This window comes from Chiloscyllium plagiosum, chromosome 26 (genome assembly GCF_004010195.1).
Source record: "Chiloscyllium plagiosum isolate BGI_BamShark_2017 chromosome 26, ASM401019v2, whole genome shotgun sequence".
Lineage (NCBI taxonomy): Eukaryota > Metazoa > Chordata > Chondrichthyes > Orectolobiformes > Hemiscylliidae > Chiloscyllium > Chiloscyllium plagiosum.
The window spans coordinates 37,936,706-37,955,070 of record NC_057735.1 but is presented as its reverse complement, the minus strand read 5'-3'; the positions used below and the strand labels follow the sequence as shown (position 1 = coordinate 37,955,070).

The window sequence follows — 18,365 nt, the reverse complement described above, 5'->3', positions numbered from 1 at the left end:
GGTTGATCAGAAATGTCTGTCAAGTGAATTGAATGGGCCCATTATGTTGTTGTTCTTGCCATATATAGCAGTTTTCATTTCTGCTTAACAGTATTTCTCAACAATGACCTGCCCCTCAGTGATATAATCAGTGTGTCCATGATATTCAGTTCCACTGCCCTGCTTTCTTCCTTGACTCCATGACACTCACTGTATTCTCTGGCTGCTTGTTCATCAAAAGCCATCCTTTCCAGTTCCTCACAAAGACTTGGTACTCTCAGCATCAAAATTTTTATCCATTGTCCATGTTCAACATATCCAAGACTCACGTCCTGTCCAGTATTAAATGTAAGGTGTTTCTGGCTGAATTATTGAACATAATTAATGAATATATCTTCCCCCATTGATGATGAATTTGGAGACAGGAGGGGGGCATTAAGTCTGCCTGTTAGTGGTCTCCCTGAACGCTGCTACCATCTCACCTTTGCCAGAACTATGACCAGGAAGAACCCAAACTTGACCTTCCCATCCCTTTGCCATTTGAGACGTTTAAGGAGCCAATGAATGATCACAGCTACTGAGAGACCCAGGTGCAGACTGACCTATCACTGTGATGTAACATCACCACCAGCTTCTAACCTCTGAGGGGCCTCACTGAGAGACACTCAGTATATCTTCAAGGAATTGAGCATCAGGAAAGTGGGGCTGAACCACTGAAATTTACTCCACAATGTTGCTGCTGGACCCTTCTCTCCACAATGCTCACACATCAAACTCCCTGTCCTACCCGCACAATGCACACCACTTATGCAGAAGAGTAAGAGAGTCCTCCAGTTGTCATGTCTCCCGTTGCCTGGCTAGTTTGTTTCTCAGATTGAGAGAATCCTTTTACCTGTATTGTGGGGGTGTAGAGGGAGTGGTCCTTTGACTGTGACCTTCACAACACACTAGCAATCAAAACCAGGATAGTACACATGAGCTTTAGTTCATGAACACACCCTCTTTTTTGAGCATATCATCTACTGCCACACACAGACCAGAGTTTCATTTAGCTTTTAACTCCTTCTCTACTTACCTTGAAGGGCAAAACATAAAAAATGTCTGCAAGATGTGCTTTTCTGCTGAAATGGTGTGAGCCAGTGGTTGTGGGAAGATAGCTCCTTTGTTATCTCTGTTATCTCTCTCTCTTTGTTTTAAGTTTCCCTGACACTCTACAAGTGTGACCGTTCATGGGTCCTACACGGGACACTGATGGACAGCACTGAATTCACATCATCAGTCTTTTCTTTCATCTGTGGTAGTCCTCTTTCAAAATTGACAGCACAGTGACTCAGTGGTTAGCAGTACTGTCTCTCAGCACCAGGGACCTGGGTTCAATTCCAGCCTTGGACGATTGCTAGTGTGGAGTTTGCACATTCTCCCCATGTCTGCATGGGTTTCATCCAGGTGCTACGGTTTCCTCCCACAGTCCAAAGATTATGTGGGTTGGTCGTGCTAAATTAACCCCTGGTGACCATGGATGTGCAGGCCTGGTGGGTTAGCCATGCAAAATGCAGGGATAGGTTAGGGGGTGGGTCTGGGAGGGATGCACTTTGGAGGGTTGGTGTGCACACAATGGGCCAAATGGCCTGCTTCCACAATGGAAGGGATTCTATGATTCGAAAAGTTAGAAATGTCTGTAGTACTTTGGAAAGATTGTCATGACAGATATAACAAGTGCCATTCTTTTCTGGAGTCTCAACTCTCTTCATATTAATTAATGAATAAGTACAGAACTTTATATCAGAGTTTGTAGATTATGGTAAATTATAAGTTACAGGAAATTCTACGCAGCTGTATAGACAGATTGAATAGACTGATATGTGGCAATGGAGTTCAGTACAGGCTAGTTTGAAGTTTTTTGAACCAAGCACAAATTGGAGTATTTTATAAATGTAGAAGGAATAGAGGACTATACACAAATCATTAATAGCTATTAGACAAATAGAAAAATACCAAGTAATGTAATATTGGCTTTTACCTCAACGGGATCTGAAATACATAAGAGTGGGAACTATACTTCAGTTGTATAGAGCCTTGGTCAGACCCCCTCTCCAGAATTGTGTTTATTTTGAACATCTGACCTCAGGAAGGATAGTTGGCTTTGGTACAATTGGCAAAGCATTAAGGATTAAGTTATGAAAGGGGTAGGAAATTTGGGGGAATAAAATGAGAAAAATGGAAATAAAGATAGATACAAGGCATATTTTATGAAAAACTTACATACAATTAGTATGATCTTCCTTTCTCTTTAACTATATTATTTGTTGCAATTGTACATTACAGCACTGTAGCTAGAGTTTTGTTTACAGATTCAACGAAATGGACTCCATTTAAGAAAGGGTAACTCTCAAGCTGTGATTGAACACTGTTCAAGTGTGAAACAGATGGTCACCCATCTCCCTGCAGTCTTTGGTGTTTCTTCATACAAGACAACTCAACCCTGTTTAAGCGTGTGCAAAATCTCTCTCAGTTCATCAGTGCAAAGGTTCCGCTGCGAATTTCTTCCAGCGCTGATCCATTTCCATCTCAGATATTAACGCTATTTTCCTGTGAGTTCTAGAAGTACCATTTTGAAATAGCAGTGCTCACGTTAATTGCAAAACCAAGTTGTTCAGACTGTGGTTTCAAATCTGACTCTTATGTTTGCCAATATTTTCAGAACAAATGGTGACTCAAAGTCATCTCTGTTCAGGAGGATCACATGTATTGTTGGCTTAGCGCAACTCCTTCTTCAGTTCTGGAGGATGCATACTTTCACTTAGTGGGGGGGGGGGAGAAAAGAAACACTTGTACTGAGATGGTGCCTTTCATGTTCCCAGAATGCCCCAAACCCATTTGCAGCCAATGCATTATTGTTGAAGTGCTTTGGAATTGAATGAGGAAAGCAATTTTGTTTTAAAGCCTTATAAAGAGCTGTGAAGCAATGGTAAGATAACCTGTTTGATGGTGTTTGTTGCACTGGACACTGGGAGATCTCTCCTAGTCTTCAAGTTGTCCATTACTGTCTTTTCATGCACCAGAGAGACTGAATAGGCCTTAACCTGATGTCTTATTTCAAGCTTGATAATGCTGTCAGCTGTTAGCATGAATATGGTGCTTAAGACCTGAAGTGAGTTTTGAACGTCCAACTTTCAGTCAGGGTGGCCATTGTCGAGGTCAAGAATAATAGACAGCAGACCAGACCTAAGATGTCACTGTGTGTGGCAACATTGTACACTTTTCACTGTACTCCTGTAATTCTGTACTTGAGTACATGTGACAAAAAAGCTTAAATCAAATCAAACTAAATCAATGTTGTAACATGGGGGAAGGACATTAGTGCTGTTCAATTGCACACAGAGATGATATCATCACAGCTCCCACCAGCCACAAGCCACACCTCCTAGAAATGAGCACACAAAATAATTGGGAAGGAATAAGCACAAGCCCCTTCCTGCCTCAATATAAGGCACAGGGATGATCCAGTGCAGAGTGCTGCTGACACAAAAATAAAACTACTGGACATAATGATGGACAGACAGGATAAAACCTGGACTGCCCAGTATAACACTGGACAGTTGACCACCCTACTTCCAACTTTGAGGATTGCAGTTTGTCAAAGTATCACCATTTTAAATTGCAGAGGTGAAAGCATGATCTGTTGACGCACCACATCAGCAGCTCACACCAATGTTGACATTTATTTTAGAACCTGAGAGTGGTTCCGCCACAGAAGGAGACCATTCATCCCGTTGTGTTCCTGCTAGCATGGGCAAGTTCCTATTCATCACTTGCCTACTTCTCTTTTTGGGTAATTCTCCAGTTGACAGTGTATTCCAGCTCCTAACCACTCGCTGTGTAAAATAATTTCTCCTTATGTTGTGTTCAGCTATTTTGACATTCACCTTAAATCAGTGTCCTCTGATTCTTGATCCTTTGTCCAAAGGGAACAGTTATAGAGTCATAGAGATGTACAGCATAATAACAGACCCTTATGTCCAACTGGTCCATGCTGCCCAGATATCCTAAATTAATTTAGTCCATTTGCCAGCATTTGGCCTATATCCCTCTAAACCCTTCCTATGTATGTACCATCCAGATACCTTTTTAAATGCTGTAATTGTATCAGCCTCCACCACTTCCTCTGGCAGCTCTTTCCATACGTGCAACACCCTCTGTATGAAAACGTTGCCCCTTAGGTCCCTTTTGCATCTTTCCCCTCTCCTCTCTATCTACTCAGTCCAGACCACTCAGGACTTTGAACACCTCAATCAAGAATATGCTCAATATTATTTCTCTTAAGGGAAGCAACATTAGCTTCTCCTGTTTGTCCATGTAACTGAAGTTCCTCGTCCATGGGAACATTCCCTCCAAATCTTTTCTGTACTCTCTCTAATGTTTTCACATTCTTCTGAAAGTGAGGTGCCCAAAATTGGATAGTTCATGTTGAGTCAGTGTTTTATACAAATTTATCATCATTCCCTTGGTTTTTTTATATATCCCTCTACTCTAAAGGCAAGGAGTCCATGTACCACCTTCCTTGATTTGTCTATATGCACTCAAGGTCCTAAATCCCCTTTAGAATTGTAAACTTCAGCCTGTATGGCCTTCCCTCATTGTTCCAACCAAAATGTATTAGGATCCTCTTCTTGTATCAAATGTCATCTGCCACGTGCAGTCTGTTGTTAAGCTCATTACAGTTCACATAATTTCCAAGCACTCTGACACCTGCAAGTTTTGAAATTGTACAAATCCAAGTCTGGGTGATTAATATAGGTCAAGAAAAGGTGTGATGCCAGTATCGAAACTTGGAAAATCTCCAGGCTGTAAAATAAAACACAATCGTTGGCCAAAAAAACAACAGCCGTTCTGTTTCCTGTCAGTCAGGCACTTTGGTGTACATGCTGCCCCTTACATTTTTATTGCGGAGAAGTGGTTAATCTAACACTTTATCAAATGTCCTTTGTAAGTCCATGGTGCATTATAAATGGTGTTGGACCTTCTTTATAAAATCTTAGCACATCCAATCTCTCAACTCACTCTTTTTGGTATTGCTTTGGCAGCAACCTTTCTGTGGTAAAGATAACTGCAAATTTCTCATTTAATAACTCAGCCAAATTTCACATTTCTCCTAATGTGAATTGCCTTTTTGGTTCGTATTCAGCCCTATGCTCCTTTTTGTTCCATATATGCCTGAAAAAGTCTTTTAAGTTCCCTGTTAATGTTAGCTGCAGATTCTTCTTATACTGTCTCTTTGCTTCTCATTTATCTTTCTCTTCTCTTCTGAACTTTTGTTTTCTGAACAGCCTGGTTCTGACTTGTATGCTCCAGCTGACCTCTGCCATAGGAATCAGTCTGGTAAACCTTTGTTGCACTCCCTCCATCCTTCCCCAGATTTGGAGACCAAAACAGCACTCAATACTCCCAAGTGTGGTCTCTACCAAGCTCAGTACAATTACAGCTCCAAATTATTCCATTCTTTGATTTTAACTGTTAATTAGTTCTTTATCCATGTCAGTGCAGTATCCTCAATCCCATTCACTTTAATTTTATCTCTTATGAAGGACCTTATCAAAAGCCTTCTGCAAAACCAAAAAAGCTATATCCAATGGCTCCCCCTGTCACTCTATTAGTTGCATCCTAGAAAGATTCCAATAGGTTTGTCACACTTGATTACCCTTTCATGAAGTTCATGAACAGGAAAGATTTGGAGGGACATGGGCTAAGTGCAGGCAGGTGGGACTAGTTTGGGAACATGGTTGGCATGGACTGGTTGGACCGAAAGGTCTGCTACCATGCTGTATGACTCTATATGAACCTATTCATATCTCCAGCCTTGTGATAAAAATGTACATCTGGGTTGTGTAACTACAGTGTGTTTATTGCTATATACAAATGGATGCATTTAAACAAAATTGCAATTTATGGGTAATTGAGCCAATTTGCATATGGTTTGGGGTACAGAAATTAGCAAAAGTCAAGATGAAAGGAAAGAATGGTTATCAATTGGAAAATATATAAATTGTCATTATAAAAACATGGAGTGTTGAAGATGGAGTGTTTCTAGATGCAGTTTGAAATAGTTAGAAAATCTGTTTTTTATGCATACAAAGGGAAATAGCTGGTAGATTAAAAGCTCCATTGAAATTGAGGTTATCCAATTCCCTTGTGCAGCTCATTATCCAGCATCAAGTGAAATACAAACTGCCAATAAATCCAGTCCTTCGGGTGTTTCAGAGCAAGTAGTTTAGTCATTAACAAGCACATAAATCAGCCAGTGATTGCCAGTTTCATGTAGTTCATTGTTGTGTGAAAGTGAATATTCCTTCATAAAATTCAGTGGATTATTAAATGTACCATCTGAAAATTATACTTACTGATGAGGAGCAGTCCCAGATAAAATGTTAAAATATACTTTCAAGTTAGTGAGAGCTTTCAAAGCAGCAGGGTGCAGCCCAGCTATAACTGGGAAACCTTGACTGCTCCATCAATCTGTCGAAAACAAAAAGCCGGAACTTTCCAGACAATTGAACACAATGAACATTGGCTACTACTCCTAATGGGAGTAAGCTTTGTTACTGCCCCATAATGGGGCTTTGGTTATTGCTCTGTAACAGTGCTTTAGTTACTGCCCAGTGTTGGGGCTTTGGAAACTGCCCTATAATGGGGCTTTGGTAACTGCCCTGAAATGTGGGGTGGACCTTGGTAATGTCTCTTTATCAGAGGCTATTATTTACCATGTTGTAGGAGGAGATGTTTTATCTGTTGTTCGTAAGAATATGATCCAAATTTTAAAAATGCTGGAAATACTCCGCAGCACTGGCACTATCTTTGAAGTTAGAAACAGTGTAACAATATATCAGAACTGTGAAAAGTTGCAGCTTTCTGCAATACATTATCTCCCTCAGTCTGCCATCATCTGGGAATTGAAACCTGAATTCAAATCACTGAGAAAATTCAACAATGGGAATGGTCTAATGATTGGGCCCTGTTACATCCTAGTCATTGCCTCGCCTTCCCTGCACTGCCCCTAACATTACACTAATCATCTATCCAATTTCTTACTCATTCCCAAATTTTACCTGGAATTCTCATAGCTTAGAATCTAGTAGTAGCTTTTTATGTGGAAATTAATTAAATGCTTTTTGAGAAATGGAACATGCAATATTGACACATTTACCAAAGTCAACTTGAGTTACTCCCTCAAAGAATCAAGGCCATTATTCAGGAAGCAGCTTTTCCGTCTAAAGCCATATTGATAGATCTTGCATTGCTTCTTTTTCAGATCATTGTTAAATTTATTTCCAATAGTTGACTCCATCTTTCTAGAATTAAAGACTAATAGGTTTGTCGTTACCTGTGATTGCTTGATTTTGTCCTTTCTGAATCTGGGCACTGTATCAGCTAACTTGCAATCTACTGACACCTCCCTGATGTTGATTAACTTTTTCCTTCTGATAGTTAGTGCTTCACTAATCCCACCAGTCATCTCTGCCCACACTCCGGGTCAAAAATAATTTAACCTATGGAGTTGTTTATTTTAATCCCTTCCAATTTAACGTCATTTATTCGACACTAAACGTTGTGGTCATGCTCCTGAAAAGTTTGACTTTAAGCGAAGCAGCTTTAAACAGTTCAGAGTTTCCCATTACAACCAACATAAACACTATGTTTACATTTTGTAAGACCTTGCTCCTTGGGGGAAAAGAAATAACATAAAACATTGTACCTTGTTTGGAAATATTGTTCATTGTTAAAATTCCTACTTTAATAAATGCAATAACTTTTGAATTAAGATAAATTTTAAAATGTAAAGGTAAAATGCTAACTCTCTCACTTACCAATCCTTCATCATTCACCTCTCTCATTTGTTGCTCATGCGATCTCCCACTTGCCACAAATCATGCTGTCAGTTTTTGACCAACCCTCCCTTGCATTTCCCACTCACACTTACCTCTCCTGAACACACTGTCCAGGGCTTAACTGCATAAAATCTAAAGCTGACATTCCAGTGCAGTGCTGAGGGAGCCTGTCCCTTCTAATTGATTGAAAAGATCCCATAGACATGACATTGAAGGAAAGTTCCCCTGGTGCCCAGCCCAATATTTAGCCCTCAAGGTTATCAAACAGATGATCTGGTCATTATCTCATGTTGTTTATTTTATGAATGTGGTTAGCGATGTTCATGGAATATGGATGTTGGCTGACACAACCTAAGCAGATAAAAGGAGGTGTGTGTGTGTGTGTGTGAGAGAGAAAGTTACTTGTCAAACAACAAGTATTTTCTTGTATCCTCTTTAAAAGTGAGCTCATGATCAGAACCACATCAAGAACAGGCACCATATCTTTTTGGTAATATTCTATTTGAATGTGTTCACTATATTACCAGGAGGCTGGTGCTAATCCTATGGAATTATTTGTTTTCACTTCTCTTTTTTTTGATGGCTGTCTTTCTCCCTCTCTCTCTATGGCCCTCTCTCAGCCTCTCTCTCACTCTCAATGCTTCTCTTACCATCCCAATTTCTCTCTCTCGCGCTCTCCTCTCTCTCTATCCTATACCTTGCTCTCATTTTGTATCTCTCTTTCTATATATCTGTACTGGTATCCCTCTTTCTCACTCTGACTTCTCATTCTGTCTGTCTTTCGCGCTCTCTGCCTCCTCACTCTCCAACTTTCTCTTTGCCTTCTCTCTCTCTCTCTCTCTTTCTGTGTCTCCTCTCTCTGTCTCCTTACTCTCTGTAAGGCTGCCTTGCTCTCATTCTCTCGCTGTCTCCCATGCAGATATTGATGAATGTCGCCTGAACAATGGAGGCTGTGACCACGTCTGCCGGAACACCATTGGAAGCTTTGAGTGCAGCTGCAAGAAGGGCTACAAGCTACTCACAAACGAAAGGACGTGCCAAGGTAAGTTAACATTCCTTTGTGTTTCTGTTTTATTTGTTTTCTGTGCAACCAGGGCAATCTCACTTTTATTTACAAGTTGCAGTTTAATTTCTTGACCAGAGGTGTTGCTGTTTGTGAGTCACCTGGCAACAGACTGGATATGAGAAATGATGGTTTTCACCAACACTGAAACATAAAGCAGTGGCTGCAGCCGTTGCTAACCAAGCAGTGAACCCTTGTGCCTGCTCTGCGTGCTGTCTCTGCAATGGCGATACCATGGTTTGACAGCCAGACATTACCGTCATCTGTTTGCTAAAACCAACAAGATTGGAGTTTAGATGCAACTCTACCATTTTCTTTACATGGAGAATGTTTTGGGGAGAAACTTGACCATTTTGTGAGGAAATTATTTGTCTAAATATCTCTAATCTCCACACCAGGGTTCATTTCTGTTTGTTGGAGAGGGAAGTCATAGAGGCTGAGGTTATCATTCACAAAGTGTTGCTGTTTGGAATCAGAACACTTCTGCATGGTATAATAACCAGGGCAAAAACAGCTCTGCCCAGGAACAATGTCCTTGATCTCTGCTTCCATTTATGAATGTTGCTATGCTGCAATTTCTTTACTCTTGATATCAGTTTCACAATCCAAGAATAACGTTTATCAACAGATGGAAATTCCAAGGTCTAGTGCTAGTCTGAAGGTCCGGACCTGCACAATCCAGGAGACAAAGTTATCACTTGTTTCTGGAGAACCATAGTTAACTACTGATTGCTGAGATCGTCTTTCCATGGGCCACTGGAGTCCTCTGCTGGTGATGCCTGAGTATTGCAGCATGCTGCTCTGAATTCCAATCTCAATTTGTACATTCACAGATAGCAGAGATTTATAGGAGCCGGAGTGATAGAGGCTCTGGCGAGATTTGTGGCAGAATTGCACGAGAATTCCAACAAGGTCCATCTCACCATCAGGAGCAACGTGCTGCATCTTTTTTACGTTTGTTGACCAGTGAGGCGAGTTTCTCACTAGACAGCAGCGAGTTGCCGTTTAAGAGGCTTATTGCTTTTTAAACACGTTATTAATGGCCCAACGTATTAATATTCAGCTTCCCATCTTACCAAGCACAACAAACAAATTCAATGTTCACAGTTCTCGACATGGAAGTCGGAGTGGATACTAGATGACTTCAACTTTCTTCTTTGAATTTATTCAAAGGATCTCCTTATAGTCATAGAGTCATAGTGATGTACAGCACAGAAACAGATCCTTCAGTTTAACTCATCCATGCCGACCAGATACTCTAACCTAATCTAGTCCCATTTGCCAGCATTTGGCCCATATCCCTCTAAACCTTCTTATTCAAATACCCATCCAGATGCCTTTTAAATGCTGTAATTGTACCAGCCGCCACCACTTCCTCTGGCAGCTCATTCCACACACACACCATCCTCTGCGTGAAAAGGTTGCCCATTAGGTCTCTTTTAAATTTTCTCCTCTCACCCTAAACCTATGCCCTCTAGTTCTGGACTCCCCCACCTCAGGGAAAAGACTTTGTCTATTTACCCTACCCATGCCCCTCATGATTTTGTAAACCTCTATAAGGTCACCCCTTAGCCTCCGACATTCCAGGGAAAACAGCTCCAGCCTATTCAACCTCTCCCTGTAGCTCCTTGTTGGAGACCAGACACCAACATCTCAGGGTGTATTCCAGCCATACTCACCCCACAGTCACAGACAATGGCATTGCCAGCCTTTAAGAACCCTCATGGCACATCTCTGATCCACTTACAGGACACTTCTGCACTTCAGTGTTGCACTGACAACTCTCATTGTAATGCGGCAGCAAGGACACCATGTACTCAGGGACACACGCCCAGCTCCTTGACTGGACCAGGCTATATCTCTGGGCTGTCCATTCACTGTCATTACATCCACTCATTCTGAGCAGACCTGGATACTCACAGCATCCCTGGCTTGTCCCATTAGCCAGAGATAGCAGGCTCACTGTGCTGGCGCATTGCCTTGCTGCTTAGTGCAGACACCAAACTCATCACCATTGTCAGCTGTCCTCAGTCAGGCCCATGTAGATAGCTTTCGATTGAGGGTGCTAGCTCAATAACACGGGCAGCGTCTGGTAGCAGTCCATGAACTTGGACTTGGTCAGTCATAGAACCCCTACAGTGCAGAATGATACCATTCAGCCCATTGAGTTCAGCATGACCCACTAAAAAGCATCTCACTCAAACTCAGCCCTCCATCCTATCCCCGAAACCCTGCAATTACAATGGCCAATCCACCTAACCTCCACATATTTGGATTGTGAGAGGAAACTGGAGCACTCAGAAGAAACCCACTCAGACACGAGGAGAATGTGCAAACTCCCAACCCTCCCCTCCCCTCCCTCATGGCTTCTGGAATCCCTCTCAGAAACCCTTGGGCCCTCGCTGACCTCAAACACTGCATCACCAAGCTCTTCCTCAAGGTTAGTGGGCAGCGTCACTTTGGTAACGTGACTATTACATTGAGCTGCTGGCCTCTGATTGGCCAATGGGTGGATTCCTGTCCCTGAGAAGCATAAATCCCACATCCAGCCTGATAACGGCCAATTGACCATTAAACAGCAGTGGGCAGCCCTTTACCCACTGGGAGGGGTTCCTTTCCACCAACCTTTTAGCTATAGCAAGGGAGCAGTTACTGAAGTACCTCCTATAATTGAGTGCATAGAATCAGAGGTCTACCTACCAGTGCATGACTCCGAGCTGTTAACGATTTACACAATTGAACAGTGATCCTTTCTGCACAGAATACAAGGATTCCGAGCAGATCGAAGGCTGAGGCAACTTGCTGGATGCTTCTCTTTCCCTTACTCTCCTTGTCCATTCTCTTCTTTCAGATCAATACTCATCTGATAAAGCTCTGAGTCTAAGCAATGAGCATCTATGACATGTGGGTTCTCAATATTCTGCTCAGAAATGATGTCAGCATTTAAATCACATTATTCATATTATCACAGTTGATATAACAAAGTAGACCATACTTTGAAGAGATTCATAGGTAGAAGAGTTAATAAATCTACTTTTCAACTCAGCCACTTGCAAAAGAAATTCTAATCTCTGCTTTCCTGCATTTTGCAAGTTCTTATCCCTTTCTGGAGTCATTAATTGTTTGCTTATCGATAAACTGAGCCACCATACAATCGATACGGAGCTTGTTCACACTGACAAAGGCTTCAGGGAGATAAGTTAGAGCTTAGGTAGGAAGGTAAGTTAGGTGGAACATTTTTGCATTTGGACAGCTGGTTTTCGAGGTGACATAAATATGTTGGATCGAAGCAAATTTGGCAGAAGGTGAGCAGTAGGGGCGGAGATTGGTGAGAAAGGGACACGTTTATCTTCACCAATCGGCAGTATGATAAGAATCTTAAGCATCAATGAACCTTAGAGTCTTAGAAATCTACAGCATGGAAGCAAGCCCTTTAGCCCAACTTGTCCATGCCGTCCACTTTTCACAATTAAACTTGTCCCATTTGCCTGCATTTGATCCATACCCCTCCATACCTGCCCCATCCATAGATCTTTTGAAATAGTTTATATGGAAGTGACGAAGGAGTGAAGGATTTAGGATAGGTATTGACTGGCAGAGGTTGAAGAGAGAGATGGACTGCAAGATGATAAGGCTGGAGAGTGAAGGATAACCCGTTGAATGGAGAATTTAGAGTTGGACCAAAAGGAAAAGGATTTAGAAAATGGTGAAACAATTGGGGGAGGAATTCATGATGAGATGGATAAATACTTCTGGATAGTTGACCTATGGCAGAGTTTAAAAGAAAACAGGTTTTTTGAGAAACAGGCACACAGCAACATAACAGGGTATAAGGTGGTAGTGAAGGATTCAGTTCCAACAGCTGACATTGGACATTTTATTGCTGAGTAACTGCGGGGCACTCTTTGGCACAGGAACAAAATAGTTTCTGTTCCAAGGGGGTCAGGCACTTGGCCTGCAAAAGTGTATTTTTTTTACAGTAACAAATAATCTTATCACTGCCCAGTCGCATCGTGGTCGTTATCAGGCATACACCGCTGTTATCTCTACAGGCCCACAGTCACGTAGACATAATTGAGTCCCCTCTGCCTAAAGCCTTTTGGGGTGAAGCCAATGTCGGGGAGGGGTGGCGAGAGATTATCTGTGAGTCATGATGTGTTAAGTGATTTAGAACGATGTTTTTGTTAGTCACAGAAATAAGAAATTGGGAGCGTGACAGATAAATGTTTGGATTGAGTACTACTGTGCTGATTCTCTAAAGGTTGTGTCGCTCTGCGAAGGAGGATGATAAATGATTGGATTATGATAAAAGTATGAAGGGAGATGTTAATTAATAAATTAGGCCGAACAAACATTCTGACTCTATCCCTTTCTGACCCTATCCCTCAATTAATTCCCCAAATGGAAACACGTGCAGTTGAATGTTTCAGTAGAATTTGCTTCAGAAACCTTCCCTGTTCCGATTCCATAAGCTCAATGTGTTCGCTATAAAGAAAACTTAATTCCGATCTTACTTTCTCTTGTCTGCTATGGCTCCATGGCAACAGACTTGCCTCTCCAGTCAGAGGCTTGTGGCCTGAATTCCCACTATGAGGCTTCAGCATGTAATCTCGGCTGACACCTCAGCTCAATGCTGAGGGAATGTTGCGCTGTTCAATGTGTTGTTCATCAGCTGAAACATGACACCAAGGTCCCATCTGGCCTCTTAAGTAGAACTAAGAGAAAACAGTGGCAGAGTAGTAATATTTCTGGAGTGGCAACTCAGAGTCCCAGGCTTTGGAGGTACAGATTCAAATCCTACCATGGCTGATGGTGGAATTTAAATTCAATTAGTAATTCTAGAATGGAAAACCGGTGTCTGTGATGGTGACCATGAACCTATCAGGTTATAAATTGGTATATAAACCTATAAGCAAAATGGGCTGAAAATGTGTTGCTGGAAAAGCGCAGCAGGTCAGGCAGCATCCAAGGAGCAGGAGAATCGATGTTTCGGGCATGAGCCCTTCTTCAGAAATTGGACCCAACCAGGACAACCTCTCTCACTGCACACCCCAGGTCATCTCCTCACCCAGAAGCTCTTCAGCCACATTCTCAAACAGACTCGCTACCAAAGCCACATCTCCTTCCTCAGCACCTGCCTACGGAACCGACTGACCCCACACGGACTCCGGACTACGTTCAGACCAACAAAATTTGGACCCATCCAGGACAACCAGTACCTACAACAAATCCGAAGCCTCCAACATGGATGCTGCCTGACCTGCTGCGCTTTTCCAGCAACACATTTTCAGCTCTGATCTCCAGCATCTATAGTCCTCACTTTCTCCTATAAGCAAAATGGGCCTACCTTCCCTGGTCTGGTCGATATGTGACTCCAAACTTTTGGCATTATGCTCACTCTTAACTGCCCTCTGAAATGGCCTAATAAGTCACTCAGTTCAAGGACAATTGGGGATGGGTATCAAATGTCAGTGACACCCATAACTCATGGAGAGAATAAAGGAAACAATTAGACTCCAGAGTACCATTCAAAAAACAAAGAGAGCTGTGCTGCGACGTGAATATCTTCACATCTACCTCTTTCTCCTTTTCACTAATGTTCTTTCTATCTGTCTTTGACTCTGCCTGTGTTGAGTATTTTGGCCCCTTGCACAGAGTGAACAGTCCCCAGCTCCTTGCTCCAGGGTCACTCTCCAAACATCAGAGAGAAAGGCTCATATTCCTTAAGGTTTGCAGCACCAGTATTTAACGACGTGTTGTTGATATAAAAGCAGTCTTTCTAAGATCACACAGATAATGTTCTCCAGATGTTCGCTAACTGGTGCTGACCTGCATTTCTGCTACAACCTGTGATGTTTTGAACAGCTTGTCCATTTTACCTTTTTTGATCGTCTCTGGTTCAAAGTTTAACCCTGAGGTGAAAACTGTATAACTCTACAAATACACCACAGTGCATGAGTGTAGGTACTTTTCAGTTAGATTTCCAAGAGTCAGTGCCCAGTAAACACTGATTCACATGTTGTATTTCATTTAGATTTCCTTTCACAACAAATGTAAAACCAGCACTGGAAGTAAGACTAAACCAGCAGTGTAATCGAAGTGAGAAGATCCTAGTCAGAAACTGCACTCCAAGACATGGATGTATAGTCTAGGTGAACACTGAAGTACCAGGAGAGTGCTGCACCGTCAGAGGTAGTGCCTTTTTTTAGATTAGATTCCCTACAGTATGGAAACAAGCCCTTCGGCCCAACAAGTCCACACCGACCCTCTAAAGAGCAACCCACCCACACCCTTTCCTCTACCCTTTATTTACCCCTGACTTAATGCATCTAACACTATGGGCAATTTAGCATGGCCAATTCACCTGACCTGATAATAGGGATGAGAACAGAGTTTCAGCATTGCTACTTTGTATAAGAAACATTCTGAACAACAATTGGAGAATTGTGGACAGTAGTGGCTGCCCTCCTAGTGAAAGGAAATACAGATTGTGTAGCATTGCTGACGAGAGTAGGTTCAGTGGAAGGACAGCAGAAATGAGAAGGCATCGCTCTGAAGATTTGTTGCTTTCTTTGCAAAGAGAGGTTAGGGACGAGGAGGGATGAGAGCTGAAGAGGGTACACAGCAGATCTGCTGGATAGAGATGTTCAAAATTTCTCATGGTTTTGAGGAGATATATAGCAATGTAGAGCTGTAATTTGGTGAGAAGGGGACATGGACTTAACGTTATTATTAGAAAACAAGGAGCAAAGTTGGAAGAAAAGCTTTTGGAGTTATTCCAACAAGGAATATTTTGGAGTTATTCCAACAAGGAATATTTTGCCAAAGTGGGTAATGAAGTAAAGAAGTGCATCATTTAAAGCAGAACAGAACAATTTATTTGTAAAGCAGATCACAAAAGTGTAAAAATTCAATTCAATTCAATTAATAATAAAGGAATATGGAATTAAAACAGGTCATTTCAGTCAAGGAGCAGACTCTTGTTGAGACCCAGGCAACCTCTGAGTTTGTTTTTGCAATTTCTTTGATTCTATGAATCAGAACACTTGTTTTATTTTTATCCAGTTTCTAATCCCACACAGATTGATATAATCCTGTAAAGTTCTTTTGTCAAGTAAGTATCAAATTGATTTCTTAGTCGTTGCAAGTCCGCAACATTAATTTTGAATAATTGGCCCTTTTATCCGTGCCCTGATTATACTTTGATCGAGCAGTCTAGAGCATTCCAAACTACCACACAGGATACAACCAGGACTGGCTCCAGAATAAAATGTGTTTATGAGAGTACCGATGACCAGTCCAATGATGGGAAACTCATATTGGTACTTCAGCTATTTGAGGGGTTTCAGTTGACATTGAAGTGATGCTATTTAGGACTAGATCCTATTCACTGAAAGATTAATCTTTTCTCAGCAGATCCAGCAATCACCAACACAAACATTAAATTAAGATACAAGACTGCATGTTGGTCTTCTCATATTTTAAGTAAAAACATTTTGTAGGTGATGAGGTGAGGAAAGGAGAGCTAGAAGATTCTAAGACGTCCCAGACAGATGCCCTTTGACACAGTATGTCATTGGACTGTGTGCCAGCAAAGAAACACTTGGCAATACTTGTTCCTTTCAAGACGCCATTCCATTCAAAACAAGGGAGTGTTGCCCTCATGTAAATTAAAACTGTGGTGATCTTCCCAGTCAGCAGCAGCAGCAGAGAGGAATGTGAACCGCAGACAAGACAGCAAGGGATTGTGATGGCATGGCTGGAGTCGGCTATGTCAGTGGCTCATCACTCTTATCTCAGTTTAACCCTTCTGTAATCTCATTCTTGTTGCATGAGAGGCACAATCCCTTGAGGATTATACCTTAATAAAATATTGTGGGTTCATTGTGCACTGAAGCAGGCAAATCAGGTTGGATTATGTAAACAGTTCAAAACTCGACAAAGAGGCTTCATTGGGAATGCTGGCAAGATGAATGTCTCGATGCACTAATTAAATAGTGATTTGTGACGGATTCACTGGACTGTGGCCATGCTTTTCTCAAGGAAGACTGAGCAGCTCAAATTTAAACCATTCCAATTTACGGACGGATACTTTGATGTGGTCCATGTGAAGTCGCCTCATTTTCTGTTTGGAATTCAGTGGAATAGTTTTATTTGGTATTGTGTGCAGTTCTGCGAGGGAGTTCAAACCTTTAGCTCTAGGATATTACGTGAACTTTGCAACAGAATATCTTAATGTGATCGACTTCTCCACACCATCCCTAAATCTTTTAATAATTATTTTGGGGGTGCGGGATGTTGTTAGCTTTTCTAAAATCCTCCTCCACCCCCCCCCAACCCAAATTGCATTGTGGTGTAATAACAGAGAGACTGTCTCTTTGCAAGCCATGATCCTCCATATGTGATCGTTGAATCGCAGTGCACTGTTTGATGATGGTGAAGAATTTTGCTGCCTGCTCTTGGCTACATCTGAGGAGAGAAGGTTCCTTCTGTGTACCAAGAAGCAAAATCACCAGTGTTTATCAGTCATCCACGGCTGATTTTGCCCCATGCATTGGATAGTGGTGGGATACCATGGGCGGTTGAAGCCACGAGAAGTCATAAGATTCCCCAGGGGTCTCCCTATAGCCATTGTTGACCGTCTGCAATTTTAGGGGTAGGGCTGAGCAAAGTCATCAATTAACATGGGCCACTTAGAATCTCTTTCCCACCCCATCTTAATTTTGAGGCTGCGGGGAGAGGGGGAGTTCAGGATCTGGGGAAGCCCAGCAGATCACCCTGCTCTATCTTTGGGGTGGAGCCAGGCAGGTTTTCTTCTGAGATTGGGCACACCCTCGCACCTCCACATGATTTCTCTCACCTACCCCTCACATTATGACCCTCACTCTGGGCCCAGCAACCCACCTAACCCCCTCAACCTTCTCTCTCCATGTTGACAAAAGGCACGAGACTTCCCTCTGGGAACAGCTTGCAGTCCCCGCAGTTGCCACAACTCCTAGTAGCGCTGTTGGAACTAAAGAACAACCAAACAGTCAGATTGTCCACAACTCTCTGAGACAAGGTGTCTGCCTGAGTGAGCAATAGAACACCCGCCTCCAACCAATAACTTGCCTGGGGGTGGACCATCCCCGGTCTGGGCAGCACGGTGGCTCATTGGTTAGCACTGCTGCCTCAAGCACCAGGGACCCGGGTTCGATTCTAGCCTCGGGTGACTGTCTGTGTGGAGTTTGCACATACTCCCCGTGAGTACATGGGTTTCCTCCAGATGCTCAGGTTTCCCCCCACAATCCAAAAATGTGCAGTTGGTGAATTGGGCATGCTAAATTGCCTATAGGGCAGGTTATTAATTAGGGGTAAATATAGGGTAGCAAAATGGGTCGGTGTGGACTTGTTGGGCTGAAGGGCCTGTTACCACACTGTAGGGATTCTAATTCTTGATC

At 42.3% G+C, this 18,365-nt stretch overlaps 1 protein-coding gene across 1 annotated transcript in view; it reads left to right on the top strand.

Moving 5' to 3' along the window:
* Nucleotides 1-18,365, top strand: part of scube3 (signal peptide, CUB domain, EGF-like 3) — a 360,795-nt gene that overhangs the window by 249,134 nt on the left and 93,296 nt on the right. Inside the window, exon 8 of the mRNA XM_043716904.1 lies at nt 8,782-8,904. Within this exon, the coding sequence (XP_043572839.1) occupies nt 8,782-8,904 (123 nt within the window). The remainder of the gene's footprint in view (nt 1-8,781; nt 8,905-18,365) is intronic.